This window comes from Triplophysa rosa, linkage group LG9 (genome assembly GCF_024868665.1).
Source record: "Triplophysa rosa linkage group LG9, Trosa_1v2, whole genome shotgun sequence".
NCBI lineage: Eukaryota > Metazoa > Chordata > Actinopteri > Cypriniformes > Nemacheilidae > Triplophysa > Triplophysa rosa.
In genome coordinates this window covers 7,860,834-7,879,224 of record NC_079898.1, presented here as the reverse complement: position 1 = coordinate 7,879,224, position 18,391 = coordinate 7,860,834, and the positions used below count along the sequence as shown (strand labels likewise).

The 18,391-nt window shown below is 37.7% G+C and overlaps 1 protein-coding gene across 4 annotated transcripts in view; it reads right to left on the bottom strand.

The window, feature by feature from the left end:
• LOC130558901 (echinoderm microtubule-associated protein-like 4) overlaps positions 1–18,391 on the bottom strand; it is a 76,762-nt gene that overhangs the window by 7,643 nt on the left and 50,728 nt on the right. For 3 of the 4 annotated variants that reach the window (XM_057341612.1, XM_057341610.1, XM_057341613.1), the window contains 16 exons: positions 15,763–15,900; positions 15,190–15,215; positions 14,607–14,639; positions 12,658–12,781; positions 12,208–12,357; positions 11,807–11,876; positions 10,768–10,878; positions 9,336–9,431; positions 9,003–9,137; positions 8,119–8,254; positions 5,402–5,553; positions 4,018–4,143; positions 3,765–3,896; positions 3,415–3,482; positions 3,223–3,311; positions 2,953–3,050 (listed from right to left, as the gene is read on the bottom strand). In XM_057341612.1, the coding sequence (XP_057197595.1) occupies positions 2,953–3,050; positions 3,223–3,311; positions 3,415–3,482; positions 3,765–3,896; positions 4,018–4,143; positions 5,402–5,553; positions 8,119–8,254; positions 9,003–9,137; positions 9,336–9,431; positions 10,768–10,878; positions 11,807–11,876; positions 12,208–12,357; positions 12,658–12,781; positions 14,607–14,639; positions 15,190–15,215; positions 15,763–15,900 (1,684 nt within the window). The remainder of the gene's footprint in view (positions 1–2,952; positions 3,051–3,222; positions 3,312–3,414; positions 3,483–3,764; positions 3,897–4,017; positions 4,144–5,401; positions 5,554–8,118; positions 8,255–9,002; positions 9,138–9,335; positions 9,432–10,767; positions 10,879–11,806; positions 11,877–12,207; positions 12,358–12,657; positions 12,782–14,606; positions 14,640–15,189; positions 15,216–15,762; positions 15,901–18,391) is intronic. The other variant, XM_057341611.1, reaches the window with a different exon arrangement.

Genomic DNA, 18,391 nt, shown 5'->3' with positions numbered 1-18,391 from the left:
AGTCCGCTACAATAAAGCGTCTTCAGCCATCTCGACACACTCCTTCATTCATTTCATCATGTCTTATTGTTGTGGAAAATCAAGTCATCAGAAACAGACACGCTCACACACAGAGACCTGACAGAGACTGACCGCATACAAATGATTTCACTACTGCCAGTAATATTATAATTACCGTGACTAAACACAGATGGTCAAGACATAAAACTGCAGATAGTGAATATACCAAGTGCAAAGTGCAATACCAAAATAAAGAAAAGTGACGTGTTCAAGGAAAGAAGATGAACTAGGAGAACAGTGGTGTGATTCATGGCATCATAGTGAGGTCCAAAGTGGCCCAAACTTAACTTCCAGTACACATCCGCAAAAAATAAGAGTCCCTGTAGATTATTCTTGATAATAAGCACAAGAAATAACAAGAAAATGACATTAGCAAGTAGAGATGCAATGATTCCAATTTTCTTTGCCGATTCCGGTTTCCCATTTTATTATAAGTGAAACCTGCAGATTCCGATTTTCTATTCACAAACTATAATTGACATATATAAAACCATATTAACTTTTCTTCAATGCACATTTTCTTAATTTTCATTACATAAATGATTCAACATTACAATTTCCCCAAATTTCCCTAAATGCAGTTCTCCAAGCTGTCATGATTCTGTCCCATCATGTCATGTCTTTCTTGGTCTTGTGGCAGAATCATGGCAAAGCCTTAGGTTTTATGTGGAGAGAGGCATTTTGGCCCTGTAGGCCTTCCATATACTCTCTCTCTGGTCTTATCTCTGTTCCCGCCCTCTCGTTCCTCGTTTAGCTCTCCATTAGTGTTTGGTCCTGACGATGTTGTGTCTTACCTATGATATTTCCCGAGGTCAAGTTAAGTCTAGTTTAGTGTTAGTTTATTGTAGTCATGTCAAGTGTTGTATTTAGTCTTTGTTAGTTTAGTGTAGTCAGTTTTTGTTCCTGTTTGCCTGTTATATTATTTCCCTTGTTATCGTGTCTTGTTTTCCCCATCGTGAGTTTTTGTTTTGTTAATATTTTATTATTAAAGTCTTTCTTGTCAACCACTTCACGCTGCCTGCATTTGGGTTCTCCCACCTCCAATCGTGACACAAGCTGCATTAAATTACAGAATCTTCTCTTTCCCAAACAAATCTTAAATTGAAGAACTCTGTGACTGAAAAGAGGTACAAATAATAAAATATAACTAAACATGTCACTTAATTTACCTTTTTCATTTTTGTACTCATCTCACAAAAGTCTTAAGATAACAATAAAATACTTCAACTTTATTCCCGTCTGTTTCTGTTTATGAAACTAACATTGTTTTATTTCATTTTTTCTGAAATGTAAAATAAATAGTCTTTATCTTGGGTCTGTAGGATTAAAAGAAGTGGGTTGATTTTTGCTGCAACTTCAATAAAAAAGTTAAAAATCTTATGAGTGAATTCTACTCTAAAGATGTATATGTATTTGCAGTTTTTTGTGTTAGTAAAGAACTCAATCAGATATATATCACATATATTGGTTGATTTATTCATTTTTTTATATTTTGGATTTTAAAAACAAGTAGAAGTCGTGTTGAATGTCATTTTACCTAAGTGAAATAACCACAGTTTTAACGTAAGACAAGGAATCAGGTTGAGTGGAATTTATGTTTGTTTTACACAGAGTGAACATGAGTTTAGCATGTGTCAGAGTTTAGCATCACTGTTAGCATACACACCCCATGTAGACGGAGCAGCAAGAGATGAACTACAGTCTGTACAGTACATGATGCGTGTGCACACGCGTGCAGTCAGCAGACATGAGAGATGCGCGTCAGTCAGCAGAGACTCGCGGTAAGATGGACACACATGCGAATATAAACGAGCCGTGAAAGACAGGCTGTGCGCGCGCACGTTTACATGTTTACTTGCGGCTTTGAGTGTACTGACGGCTGTCACGTTCTTGCCCGCATCACGGGCAACAGAAGATCGGCTTGGAATCGGCGAGACGTGAGACTGACCGGCCGGTCACCGGTCTGGCCGAACATACGTAAAACCGGCCGATTCCGGTCTCTGGCCGGTCAATCGGTGCACCTCTAATAGCAAGTTAAAATTATGTCTAGCCAGTATTATTTTGGGTTATCAGTAGAGGAACGGTTATTTGGCTATATGATCCATTCAATATATTGTTTATTTAATAAAATGAATATACAATACAATTAAACAAATTACAATTATTTTACAATAAAATATAAGTATAATATATATATATATATATATACTGTATATATATATATATATTGATATAAACATTTTACGTAACTACATTACATTAACTACTTGAACAAATTCTAAGATCATGCTAAACTTTTAATTATGTATTAATTATGATTTATTAACTTTATAAATTGCATTATTTTCCCTTTAATAAAACGTTTTGTGATTTTTATAATCTAATTAAAATTGAAGTAGTCAGTATGAGTTGTAATATTGATGCAGATATTTCATATATCTTATCATCCTCAGGAAACACACACTGAAGGACAGTATTACTGGCATCTTTACAGTGTGGTCAGAGGATCTCACACACACAAATCCCTCCAAACCTCAACACATCACACACTGCAGGAGCTCACAGTTCACTGGAAAGGCAGTTTGCACGTGGCAGACAGACAGACTGAATAATTGTCTTATAAAGTCATGAGCTCCTCTGACTTTCTCCATGCGTTTAGTGGCCAAAAATAGCTCATCACTGTCTGATGCATTCAAGCTTCTGTATTCCTTTGAAAAATGATCCTGGGACAATCCCAACGCTCTTTTTCAGTATAAGAGAATTCTGAATTCAGAATCTGGCAGAAGTAAGGGATGATGTGTCATAACTTTTGGTTAGTGACAGACAGTAAGAACGCTTGAGAGAGCTGGTGATGTTGACAAAGGGGGCGGCGCTTATCAAAGGGTCACTTACAGTGCATTTTCCATATCTGCTGTACTTGCGTCCCTTATCCGACACCGTGTAGAGGTAAATGAAATTATCATGTGATCCCACCGCCAACAGCGTTCCATCTGAGAGAGGAACACAGAGAGAAACAGAGAGATGGGCTGATTTAGCAGAAGTGTCCACATAAAGACTCTGCTCCAAAATCTAGTGAGTCTATTAGGCAGATGCCTTTTAAGAAACTTCAAAACTTTGTGTTAAGCAGAAGAAAGGAAGACACACACACACACACACACTCACCGACAGAGTAGCGCATGAGTGACAGCTGCTCATTGCCATCTGTGTGAATGGCCACGAGGTCTCTCGTCTCTGCATCCAGAGCATACCACCTGAAACACACACAAATGACGTCTAAACCAAATCCAAAAACTTTCATGTAAATTTATGGATGGTAACTTATGACTCTAAAGAGCAGATGCAGAGGTCACTTACTTCCCTGAGTGAGTACCAATGGCGACAACAGAACCACTAGGATGGAAGTCTGCACAGTGACCGTGCTCCTAAAACACAATAAATAATCCCATCAATGCCATCATGATGCACAACTGATCCGATCCCATTTGTGTGTCAACTGTGAGTCAATGGAAATCCGTTTTGTCAATATCATTTATTTATGAAATGCAAAGGTTGCATGATCAAAAAGCGAAGAGCTTCCTTATTTTGTTAGACATTTTCTGAAGGGATTGCCGTGTTTGACCCAGACCAACATAGACGACATGTCTATGTATACGTGGGGTGTGTTAACTGTGTTAACTGACGATAGGGGAGTACATGTCACTTACGTCCAGCAGTCTGGTCCATTCCAGCGTGTGGTCCACTGAACTCCACAGACACACCTGTCTGTCCTGAGCACAGGTGAGGAACAGGTCTTTGAAGGGGTGGGTGGCCAGACCCCACAGTTCATCTGTGTGTCCCTATGAATACAGAAAATCATGAAACTCCAGCTCAGACCACAGGTGCACATCTGAAAACATGTTCAATAGCTCTGGTGTTGTGGACAGTATGTTTGTTTCCATCTGTACAGTTCTGTCATACCTGCACCTCCACCTGAAATCCATCGTTGAAGGTGCCTCTAAGAATAAAGTTGCGTGATGTGCCCACCAGAAACTGCTCCCCCTTACCCTCAGCTACAGCACGAATAGTTCCATACTGATCTGGGACCTGATGATAAATACATTATAGAAGTGCGTTTTAGTATCTAATGCCGTTAACAAGAGCTTGTGTGTTTTACTTTGCAATTATTCCTATTCACTTAAATGTTTCATAAGTATTAGGCTTTTACGACAGAAAAAAGTATCGTTATTATATTATTTAATAATGTGATCAAATATATTTTGAACATTTATCACATTATTACGTGCCACTTTGCATCAAGTCTTGTCAGGGTTTATTCAGTGAAAACAACCATCTGGCTGAACATTACAGTATCTCCTACTCATAATATATAATATTGCTGCTGTCCTTCTGAAACCTCGTATCTCCATATTTCATGATTTAAAATTTTGTCATAAATCATTATTATTAGTCACCCTTAATGTTTGTCACAAGCGTTTGTTCCATTTCCTGAAAAACAGATTATTTGGACATCCGAGGTTTTGGAAGGACAGCAACGATATATTATACTACATACTGTACGACAATATACAGTAGTATATTAAAATTTATTTTTATTTTTATAATTGTTTAATTACAATTTCATTATTAATTACAATTTTATTATCAAATTAACAATTGAATTATAGTAATGCTAGCTGTTGATAAATGACTTTTTTGAGTTTTATTAGCTATTTAAAGTGACCCAAAAACGAAAATTCTGTCATCATTTACTCACTCTTGTCATTTCAAGCCTTTATGACTTTCTTTCTTCCGCAGAACACAAAAGAAGATATTTTGAAGAAGGTTGGTCACCGAACAGCACCGGCCCCCATTCACTTCTATTGTATGGACACAAAACCAATGCGAGTGAATGGGGGCCAGTTACTAACATTCTTCAAAATATCTTCTTTTGTGTTCTGCAGAAGAAAGAGTCATACAGGTTTAAAACGGCAAGGAGTAAATGACGACAGAATTTTTATTTGGGTGAACTATCTATATTAATTGCAACTTCTTATGTAATGCACCAAAACAAGACCTTATGGTCCTACAAAATTGTAAAATACACAAAGTCACTTGATAAATGAAATTCAGTTGTTATAACGATGGACATTCTTTAGACATATTCTCGCTCTCATATTATTCCAAACCGTTGCGATTTAGTCTTTGGTCGAAAAACCAAATTTCACAACACATCTTCTTTTGTGCTCCACAGATGAAAGAGTCACATTTTGGTTTGGAATGAATAAATGATGACTGAACTTTTCTTTTCGTGTGAACTGTCGCTTTAAATCCCGCATGTGTGTGTGTGTGATGTTTTTCATACCTCTATTTCTCTCTCTGGATGCAGGTCATGGTCCCACAGAATAATCTTGTGGTCTTTGCCGCCCCCTGTGAGCAGAGTGCCGTTCCTCATCTGACACAGTGTAAACACGCTGCCGTCATGAGCTTTAATCTGACGAGTGATCTGAAACGCTCCTGTGGGGGAGAGGGAGGGCGTCAGACAGATGGAGACTAACTCACACACCATTTCTGGGAACAGCATACCACAAATGTCTCTCTTGGCTAATGCGGTTTATATGCCAGACTGTTTTGCCATTGAGGATGTGATAGGCCTTTTAGGTGTGTGTGTGTAAAAGACCAGCTTTTAGATATCTTTGCCAGCGAGGCCAGGGGTCTATGTGTGTGTCATGATGCATTCTGGGAATTCCTGTAGATTATCACCTCCCTCTGCAATAATACTGATGGCTCTGCTGCCTGCAAAGAGAGCCAAACCCAGAGAAATATAGACCTCGGGACTGCTCGGGACACAGAATCGCGCACACGCGCTCTCACATTTCATGTTTGGGTGTGTGTGTCGTTCCACATTCTGACATGAGACGCTGAATTTCAGGGGAACACACCTGCACTTCTGCATGTCTACAGTTGCACACGTCTCTAGCACAGATGTCGAGACGGGAAATGAGCTAGACGGGGCCAGTTCAGGACACATGTGCCAAATGATTTAAAGAGCAGAGGAAGACATGAATTTCAGCGGCCGGTGAAGTCGATCTTGCCAGTCAACTGTAAGCAGATCAGTCCACATGAAAAACTAAACGACGAGAGAATTTTAGACCCCTTTAAGTGCTCCTTAAGGCGCTAGTCAACTGGCGGCCCGTGGGCCAAATGCGGCCCGTCAATCATCTTTACCTGGCCCGGCTTAACATTTCAAAAAAGTAGAGACTTTAAGAACGGTGTGCTTTAAATGCACGTCCTCCTGAGACGCCACATCTTTACAAGCCCAAAACGCTCCCACATTCAATACGAAATTAATTCCCGCGGCTCATAATGATTTACGTCTTATAAAGCGATTTGATCGGTCAGTCCAAGAAACGTAATGTTATTTACAACGTTATAATCAGCAATGCATTGCGCAGCCACAGGCAATCGGTTTGCGCACGCGATAGGTCGTGGTCTAAAACGCGTTTTGTGCCCTTGAAAGTAGGCTAACTGTAGGAAGGGTACACCACATGAACGGTTGTCTCGGATAAGGGGGAAACGGTGTTGTTTTTATTACTGCATTCATTATGTATACCGGCTATATTTACGAAAAACAGCTGTTCATCTCCCCCAGAACTCGCACTATACAAAGGATCTGCCCGATAAGTGCGTGGGGCACAGGAATGCGATCGGAATTCACCCGAAGATGTGATAATAGCGTTCAGTTTCTTGCACAGATCAATTGACTCGCTTTATAAGACGCGAATTTAACGTCACAAGGGGCAGGGATTACTTTTGTGTTGAATGTATTTGCGTTTTATACTTTTATTGATTTAACTTTAATTAATTCAACCAAATATCTTCATAAATATCTTCTTGAAAAAACAATGCCACCGACATCTCGATGTACTGGAGGACTGTGGGTGAGTAAATTAGTAGCAATTTTTTGGGTAAAGTAACGCATTAAGGAATATAAAATACAGTTAAAAAGACAATATCCCTTTTAATTTAATATCATGAAAAGGCACAAATACTGGATGCAATATTTGTATGCATGTTTTAATCATGGCCTATAAGTAACAGCAACAAAAACAGTATAAAAGGAACAAAACGAAATAAATAACAGAAATACAAAATAACAGAAGAAATGAGGATATGGTAAAAAAAACTGGCCCGCATCCTATTTATACTTTTGGAGTATGGCCCTCAAAGAAAAGTAGTTGAAGACCCCCTGCCTTAAGGGCTTAAAATTGTAGCTATTACTGTGTCCTGCAGGGGGTGCTGTAGAATAAAACTGTGTATGGGTAAATAAAGGAGTGATAAATGAGCACAGCTGGCAGCGTTTCAGGCTGCAATACAGCCAATCCAGTTCCACGGCATGCCAGTGAAAACCATTACCACTCCAGAATCAGCCCAGAGAAAACAATCTGTCAACTTATGTACACACACAAACACACGCACGCACACACGCACACACGCGCACACACACACACACTGTCATGCAAACACACAGCTTAAGACACAAACCCTTCATAGTCACTTTCTACACATCATTTGAGTTTCTAGAACTTGAGTTTCCACTTCCTGGAATTCATTTAATCACTTTATCATTACTGTGCTTCTCTGACTAAAATAAATAAATAAGAGTAACAATACCAGTAATGATACCAGTCTTTCCACAGTATTATAAGTACCAAGTATCAACAAGTAAGTATCTTACTGACACAAGGCGGCTGTCATGCATTCACACGCATATTTGTGCTTAAAAAGCCTGCGAGGTATGAATGTAAACACAGACAGGTTTGTCTTTGTTTGAAGCGCATCTCTTTTTGCTGTGACATCAAAAGTATCAACAATCATAACGCTTAATCAGTATTGGTATCATCAAACTAAAAAGTAGTTTTTCTAACCTTGAAATGGTGCGATGGTATTAGCATCTAGGCAGAAAATGTTGGTATTGATGGAAACAATGAGAGGAATGATAATGTGAAGGTATGTGTTTCCAACTTGATGCCAATGCAAATAAAGTGGCTACAGTACGTGTGTGCACGAGTGTGTGTGTACCTTTAGGTCCTTTTCCTGGTGCTGGTTCGGCTGTGCTTCGGGTCCATATCAACATTATTCCTCCAGAATCTCCCGTCAAAATGTCACCGTTATTGAGGAAAGCCAAACACTGCACAAACTTTGGCTTTTCATATTTCTGTCATAAGAATACACAAGATTAAACGTCAGGTTGACTCATTTTCTACTTCAGCGGTTTGAATAGAAGAATGAAAACAGAGTAAACTGATTTGTGCTGTGAACTCTAATGTGATGTTGAAGTTTAAATTAAAAAAGGTCTCTGTTTTAACACTATTATAACTTTCATGTTTTATTTTGTCTAAACCGGTAATGACCGACAGCAAGACAATAAAAGACAAATTTGTCATTTTATGAATGCTTGTTGTGACTATTTGACGAAAGCAAGGGTCCTGTTTTTGAAGCCTTGCCCCACTCAGATATAAATTCACAACACTGTAATCTTATAAATGGTTTAATTTTTGTGCTCCTACTGGTAAACATCACGGGTTAAGCAGTTTGGTTTCACTAATCATACAGAATTTTGAATGTTATGTTGTATATCGCTGCTGTCCTTCTGAAACCTTGTATCTCCATATTTTATGGTAAATCATTTTTATTACTCACCCTTATTGTTTGTCACTGGATTTTGCAAATATCAATCCAATAAAAAGTATTAAAAAAGTGCTTGTCGACTTTGTACTTTTTTATGATTAAATACTGTGTTGTCAGTGTTTTTTCCAGTTCAAAAAAATAATTTGGACATACAAGGTTTTAATGTTTTATATGACCTCATACATAGTTGTGCTGCCATACGATCACAATGTACTGTTGCTTGTATGTTGCTTCATTTAACTATTCATTTTACTATTTTTTGTGTGTGTCCTTACGCCAAATATGCCTTGTTTGCGGGCAAGTGAGGATCCGCTCCAGGTCCAGAAGAAGATGTGAGACTTGCCACAGGTGACTATGGTGTTGGCATCAGTGGGATGAAACTCCACAGCTAAAACCACTTCATTAGTCGTCTACAACAACAGCCCATTGACAAAAAAAACAGTAAATACAGAACAAGCCGCAAAAGAGAAATGATGACTGCATCAATGATACAATAAGACAACAGATGAAAAAAACGAGGAAGACTAAAACAGAAACAGGATAAAAGAACTAAAATAATCAAAGGAGGGACTGATGGATGAGAAAAGAGAAAACAAGTGTCCACAAACCTTAATTTCAGCAATTTTAGATTTTTTCTGCCAGTCCCACACAGTTAACATGTGTTCATTTGAGTCATCAATCACACTGAGGTGAACGCCTGAGTCCTGTGCACATTCACACACATACAGAGCTTTGCTTCACTATATACTGTAAAGACATCTCATAGGCTTTCATTGTTTTCATACCATAGTGATGACTTCTAACCAAACCGGATGACACGATTCCATTTGAAGTAAAACATCATTTTTGCTTTACGAGTCATTTTCTGTCACTTTTTAGTTGCCAAATCACCGAATCGCTCAATATAAACAACCGTTCAGATGCAAACGTACTTTTTCTTTTGCAGGGGTTAACACACTGACTTCATCCATTAAAGGGACAGTTCACCAAAAAATAAAAATTCTGTCTGCATGAATGTCTTTGTTCTGATGAACACAGAGAAAAATATTTGGAAGAATGCTTGTAACCAAACAGTTCTAGGCCACTATTGACAACCATTGTAGAAATGATTACACTGGCAGTCAAATGTGCTCCAGAATGGTTTGCTTTCCTACATTCTTCAAAATATCTTCTTTTGGGTTCAACAGAACCAAGAAATTCATAAAGCAGTTTTTCCTCCAACAGCAGTCAATGGTGGCCAAGAACTGTTTGGTTACAAGCGTTCTTCCAAATATCTCTCTGCATGTGTTCATCAGGACAAAGAAATGTATACAGATATGGAAACAACTCGAGCGTTCATTTTTGGGTGAACTGTTCCTTTAAGCTCAGTCTGTGAGTTCTTAGTAATGGAATTAGCTTTTAATTTGATCTTTTCACCTACTGTGATGAAGGCATGTTTAAGTTATAGCAACTCTGACTATGATACAGGTAAGTGAGCAAGAGTAGACTAGAGTGTTTTTAGTTCAACTGTTGTGTGTGTTGGTACTGTATGTCAATATCAATGTGCATGTAAAGCGAATGGGTAAGAAATGAAGAATTGTAATTTATGACTGATTAGAGGGTCTATGGGACATTTCGCAGCTAACTGAAACGGTAGCACTATGAACCACAAACCTAATTTTACTAGTGCACTTACTGTACTCAGAATGGCACCAGTTCTACTCTCTATAACATTTTCTACTCCTTAGCATGTAGTATGCATTTAATGTACGGTGAGTACTAAGTGCAGTAGTCAGATCTGCTGTATGCATGGAATACCCAGCTAAACAATGAGAGAACAATGTGTGGGATGTATCCCACGATGCAATGCACGTGACCTTATTCTTTAGAAATTATGAATGAACCACAAGATCGACTGACTCGAGTTCTCAAAAAAAAAGATTAACAGTTTGAATGCTTTTACACAAAACTTGCATGTATGCACTTCACACTACACAAATGTGAGGACAATGCATACTACACTTTTCAGAGCTAGCTAAAGGGCAGAGACAGAGGACTCACAGCTTTCGAAAAAGCGAGGGATCCCACTCCTCTCTCAAAGGTACCGAGACCAATGATCTGAAGTGTGGACAAACTCACAGAGTCCCACACTCTCACGTGAGGCTGAAGCGGCTGCAGAGATCACACAAACAAACAAACAACAGAAAAAGAGAGAAAAGTTCGATTTTACTGCTAGTTTCCATACAAACCGAAACACGAAAAAACGTTAACAAGTTTCAGTTTTTACAAAAAATGAAAGCAGTATTTGATCAAATCAATGCGTAACATTCCTTGAGACGCAATATGTTATTGCTAAACTGTATACAAACTTACATGGTGTTTGAGTTAAAGATATTTCATGTTATTATATTTATTATAGCAATAATTATGATTACTCTCAACATTCCAATGTATTGTTATGTAAGGGATAATGTACAGCCAATCGGTTTTAGTTAAGTTTGGGTGGTTGTTATCTGGGAATAACAGACCTTGGAATGTCACAACTATCCAATCAGAATTCCAGAGTATTCCAGAGTATTGTGGGTAATAATGTGTGGCTGGCTGCATTACCCCTTCTATAATCACTCCACAACAAAGTAAATGTTTTAAATACTAGCCAAAGATGGAGCACAGTGTTCCATGTCCTGGAAATAAAACTTAATTTAAACTATTTGAGTACTCATATTTGAGCAAATAGTGTGAGAAAAGTGAACTTGAAAGAGCAAAAACAGGGAGCGCGATTATGAAGGGATGAGCCTCGTCTGACATAATTTACAGCTATTAAAAGATTATCAGTGTTGGAGCCTGTTTCCAATTTACTACACCTTAAAATGTATTGCAATTTACTGCGCCAAAAAATCCAACAAAGAATGTTTAATTGAATAATTTGAATATAATTGAATAAGAGTTGAATAATTTACCAATTCAAAAACACGCAGGCATAATTGGAAATGTTGCATCCTCATCATCCAAAAAAAATCACATGTTGTATGTGCTCATGTACTTGTATTTAAACACAGGTTTGTACCTTATTACAAACAAGCATATGAGTAAATCTTACCCTGCCATCCTTATCCACACCTGCAATCTGTCCTGTGGCGATGCGAATCTTATCCGGGTGAATAGCCAAACTACAAGACACAGACACAAAGCATGATGTGAGAATACACCTTTTATATTCATCTCTGTATTATAAATCCTAAAAATCATTTTTTTTCAAATCTTTATGAATCAACTAGTAACATTTACACTAATAAATAATATATATATATATATATATAAATAATAACGCTTTTTAGCTATAATAAAAGCAAGCCTCTCACACAGTGCCTTCCCGTTTTATTTTTACTTTTTCTAGAGTCTCACATTTATTTCCGTGACAATTTATCCATCACATTACAACAATGAATTACTATCCAACTAACCAACTTCAACACTGTGTGTCTGTCAGATATCTCTTACCATTTAACACAGTCCGTGTGTCCCAAATAGTGGCGCTGTGTTCTTTCCTCATAGTTGAATAGCACGACCACCGAGGCGATGAAGTAAACAATCTCACCGGTTGGAAGCAAATAGACGTTTGCACGGCAGTCACGCCCCCTGTAGCCATATCTAACCAACTGAGTCAAGATATTCGACACAACAAAGCTATATGATCTTGAACTGACTGAATACCTCACGTATGGTGATTTGAACAGTAAATACAATACTTTTTCTCATTTATACCGTGAATACACTACTTTTGTGATACATTTATGCAATTTCTTTTTATTTTGTTTCTTCTTCTTTATCACGCCCATTTAAATCACTTCGATATGCCGTTGTGCGTGAAATGTAAATGAAGTTCCACTTGCCTAAATGCCGAATGCAGAAATACTTTAACTGTAATGCAAATGACCGCAGAAAGGATACACCCACTCCAGCTTGAGTCTCTCTGGGGGAAGCTCTGTGCGGACATCTTCGTAATTCTCCACGTCTGACGGGATGAACATGGTAATCGGACGTCCTCTCATGAACATTTTTATATAGTCTCCCTCTGTGGAGAAAGATAAGTTGTGCCTTTTTAATGTAGAGAAATACAAATGAACCACTTCAGGTACTAAATTCACTGTATGAAACTGTAGAATGTATCTTTGTGCAAAAAACATGCTACTGGAATTCTGATCAATGTTTAATATGTTAATCTTTACTGTTTGCAGGTTAATTTGCCACACAAAAACACAACCTTCATATCTGTTCTATTACTCCAAGACAGAAAGACAAAAGCTCAGTAAACAATTCAAGTAAATGCTCCAGGTTCAATACAAGTTAAGCTCTTAAATAGTTTTTAAAGCATAAGTTGTGCTAAGAGTAAGTACACAGGGCCGGGCAATGTCAAACTAATGTGACTGTGATTTCTTCAGTATTAATATAATCACGGTTGGGGAGTAACTGATTACATGAAACACGATTACAGTAACCAGGATACAAAAAATGGGTAACTGTAATCCATAACAGTTACATGAAACAACAATCTGATTACAATTACAATTAATACAAAAGTTTGATTACTATCAGGATCACTATTGTTTCAAAACTCAAGTAATTGTTTGGAAGGTGTTTTTGTGCTGTGTGACCAATTTCTTTATACAATTTAATGTTTATAATGCATAAAACGGCAACAAAAAAAAACTTCCCTTAATGCTTCTCAGCTTGTTTTGTCTACATAGCATATAAAAATATGACATTTATAATGTATTTTGTTAACTGATATTAATAATCATGATTACAAAATCAAAGTCAATAATCACTATAAAATGACTTAATTTTAATCTTGCAGCCCTCTCTAATAGGTTCATGTTTTTTACTGTATCTTCTTCTTTGAGCCACCTCGAGACTATTCTGCTGCTGCTTTGCTTCTGTGTAAATGAAAAGACTTTTTATAATCATTATGCTTTTCTGTTTTATTTACATATGTGACCCTAAAGTAATCCAAAAGCAATCGGACTACATTACTTTTATATTGTGATACTTGGATTACGTCACTGATTACATTTTTCATTACGTCATTTGTAACTGTACCGGAAGACATTTTTCAAGTCAACCCTGAATAAAATGACCTACAGAACGCTAAAGTTGGTAAATCTGGTAGCTTTTAATTTGAAAAAATCAAGTGATGAAACCATTTCCTGTACTCAACGTAATGCCACAAATGCTTTCCATAGAGCTTTAACTCGTACTGAACCCAGGACATTCATTTCTCTTAATGTAGTCTACAAATGAAGCTCATGAATGAGTTAGGGAAGTTCACATGCTCTGAGCTCATTCAAAACGCAAGCAAAATATGAGAGTCGGAAGCTTTGAGCAAGTGCGGTAGGGCTACAGCCGCGACAATTCAGCTGTGATTCAATAAAGAAAAGAAAAGGTACAGCACATACATCAGGGCGGTGAAGACATTTACAGAGACAGATGGACAAACAAACAGCTTGAGATTTCTGACATTTTCTCGAAGCAAAAGGCATTTCATTTCTTTTTGGGGTGCTAAAAATGAGATGTAAAGCTGCACTGATAAACATTTTTAGGCTAAAAATATACTATTGGTGACCATAATCCCTTATATCAAACAACTGAATTATGCCAAGCAGAAAATGAATAAGCGAGATGCGTGTTCCTCATTAGGCCTGTAAACTTTCGGAAGTTTCTCAAGGAATAAGCAGAGCAACAGAGAGAGAAGTGAAGCAGAAAAGTGACTGATTGATTATTGATCTGTCAGACTGATCAACAATGTTAAAATCATTCAAGTGGAGTTAGTGCGAGAGTCCAGTGTAAAGTGGTTTCTGGAGGGTAAACGCTTTCGGGTCCGTAAGCGAGGATGGCCTTACCTTGGCTGTTTTTTTCACGCGTTGACATTTTAGCTGGGTATGGGGACAGAAATAATAATCTCTCAACATCAACACAAAAATGGCAGACAAGACAGCTCTATTGACTTCACATTGATAACAGACATGTCAAGGTGAGTGTGATATCAAAAAAGTCTGGATGAGCAATGGGGAACAGGAGACAGGAATGTAGTTGTGTATATTTCCAATTAACATTCGCAGAGAGAGAGAGAGAGAGAGAGAGAGAGAGAGAGAGAGAGAGAGAGAGAGGGGTGTTGCTCACATCCGTGCTGCCCCTCAAGATTAGGTCATTTCAGGTCATGCTAATCTTGACCTGCGGTCCGATAACTTAGATTTGAGTCATGCTAGTTCCTGTTTTGTATTTGAACTTATGAAATGCATTTCAGCTCCTGTGGTCACTTTCACTTTGCAAATCACATGTAAAAGAGAAAAGTTTCACTACTGTATAAATTGCCAAGAACATCTGTTTTTCTCGCACCACTGAGACACAAGCAAGCAAAACATGTGAGGAACCAAATTAAATTGAAACATTAGAGGTCACACAAAAGTCGAAATAAGGCTTTACCTTGACTAATGACTGGATCTCTGTGTCTAAACAGAAAACAAAGGAATATTAAAACAAATATTGCATTCTAATAAGGTTATATACAGTATGTCCAGCTATAGGACTGTGCTATGTATTGACCGTATTAAACAGTAGCCCTTTTCACACAGTAATACTGGAAAATTACGGGAAAAGAACAACTTTTCAGCCAAATACACAAATGTGCTGTTCAAACAAGCAATGACATTCTGTGTTATAGTATTTACACATCGGTAAACGGTGTGATGTCATTAAGCTGAAGTTTCCTGCAGCTGCGCCACCGCTGCTGTTGTGTTTGAAAACTTTACATTTGAACGTACGTCGTCCATATTTTTTACGGTTTCATTTTTGTGCCAAATGTTTACATTCGTGCAGTTGCTCTTGACCCACGAACTAAACTGGCAGAGTAAACACATCATTCTCATACCGACTAAGTTGTCAGTACTGATTTACTAGTATTAAACAAAATCGTGTTCACACATGATCTGTCAAGCGTAATTTAAAGACTGCATTTGTGAACAGGGCTATAGTCACAGTCTGTACAAACACACTTACTTGTCTGCGTTCTTCACAACTTTGGCCAGCAGTTTGGAAGTGGAGGCGGCTTTCACCAGCTTGTTCCTGTTGTCCTCCCCGCTGTCCCATGTGCTGCTCTGAGAACGCTCCATCCCTCCCCGCTTCGCACTGCTACCCCTGTTGGAGAGCCCAAATATTAGAGCCAAGACATGTACAACAAATATTCTGTTCTTACAAAAGGAAGCAATAGCGAGAGGCTGAAAAAGACGTCAATTTAGAGGAGTGGCATTATGAGTTTGGAGGTGAACATTTATCAAAGTGAAAGTAATGTCACTATTTACTAAACCTTATGTCTTTCGAAACCTATACTGTTTTCTCTTTATTCACTCTTTTATAATGCTTTTATTATGCATACAGATTGCATGCTTATACTGTATATAATAACATCACAATGAGTAAACAAACGCTCAATGTCTGACAAAGGCTTTATCGTCTGCTTTAACCAAAACACTGGAACAGATTAACACTCAACTCTCAAAGAGAAATAACTTCTCTTGTTTACTTAAGCTAAAACAACGTAGATGCTACTGTATTTCGATTCAGATCCTCCAATCACGAATGACCACTCCTTTCCTTTGGTTAATTTCAAACCGGGAATCAGAAAACAAGAAACGCCTCATCTTCAGCGTCAAAGGGGCAGTGTGGGTATGCCATCCCTCGGGTAAAACATCCATGCACACTCCAGGCAAGGCACATCAGATAAAGCACAAACCACTCAACGGTTAGTACAAGATATGGCAGGTGAGAGCTTGAAACCCAGTCCATTGGCCAGCAAGAAAAAACAGATGCCCCGCGGCAAAGCTACAGGAATAAAGTAAACCCAATCTGGGAGAAGATAGAAAGAAACATTTGAGATTTAGAAACGGAGAGAAGAGGAGCGTAATCCTCGCGCCAAGCTGTGCGCAAGAGGAAAACGTTACCGGTACAAAAACAAACATGTGATTTTCAGGACCACACCTACTTCACTTATATTCACAGAGTGCACACTAACAGTTTGTGTATCTCTCTGCAACATCTTTAAAAAATCGAACATTTATCTTGGGGTTTAGAGCTTTGCACAAGTGCTTAAATGGGACTTTAACCCGCAACCCTCGGTTTTAGAAGATTATTGATATATTTTAAGATTTCCCACAGTAGGAGTGATCCTAAAATGTACATTTCAACACACAAAGGTTGTTATCAGGTCAGAGCTGTAGCACAGTATCTCCATCCTGGCAAAACAGAGGAGTGAGAGAAAGAGGGGCAGTGAATGGTAGTCTGGGGCAGAGCGACACACTTCCACATGTAAAATACTAACTACAATACTGCAACTAGGACCTTCTGTCAAATGTAGAGACTAGATGAAGTCAATCCCTTCCATTTGTGTGAAACAATGTCACCGCAGTATTCTTTGTAACCAGAACCTTCACCTTTTCATTGCTTTCTTATAGCAAACTGACAAACAGACCCCGGCTAATAATCTTCTCCTTGCGGCATCTAACAGGCACGGATGCGACCATGAAATGACATTACGAGAACTAATTGGTTTTCCGCTTCCCTCAAGCTAATGGGAAGGGACAGCTTGCACGGCTAATATGAATAACCCGTCAGACTGGTTCTTTTGTTATTAAGTACAGACTAATAGTGTTGATGCACGGTTCGGCTAGCACGATTATTCTGAAGCATAAATGTCTTATTAAGCAGAGGCCAAGGGTCTGAGCACATCTGCTTTCCATTAATTTCTCTTGTGGGTGGACCGCTCTGTGCTATCCAAAGCATTACTGACACAATCTCATCACTACTGCTGGCCTGATGCTAACAGCACAGAATGAAAAATGAGTCCGAGCCAACTGATCTCAAACATAGTTCAGAGGTCAGTAAGAGAAACACTGTACTGTACTGTACTGTACTGTATGGAGCACTGCTGAATTTGTTCTTTCAAGAACATTGATCCCTAAAGATTAAATGTACCTTATTAATATTATTTTAATAGAGAAGGCTTCTCGTGTGTTTTCATTCATTTTTTAAGTAATGTAATTAAATATTTTTTTAGGGCTGTCAAACGATTAATCGCAATCCAGAATAAAAATTATAACACAGTATATATATAATGTGAAATATCATATCATAAGCATATCAATTTTGTATTTATAAAAACATGCATGCATGCATATATTTAAGACAAATATAAAAAAAAAAAAAACATTTATATATAATTTACATTATTGGTCAATATAAACAAATACATATAAATATTTCTTTGTAAACATGTATGTGTATGCGTTTATAAATAAAAAAATTATATGCACAGTACACAGACATATATTATGTAAACAAACTTTTATTCTGATTAATCGTTTGACAGCCCTTCATATTTTAAGTTGTTTATGTTACGAAAATCTCCATTTGATTTAGAACAACATTTTCAGCGTCAAGGTAAGTGGTAATGTATGATACGTTTTACTGATTTTACCTTTTATATAAGCGATTTTACCTTTTAAATCATATTAAATAAAAAAACTTTTCAAACTTTTAATGAAGGTAAATGGAAGGTGAAAGTAGTATAAAATATAATGAAATTAATATTTTTTCTTTCTTTTTCTTTGAACAAGGGCTGTCACAAGAGTAA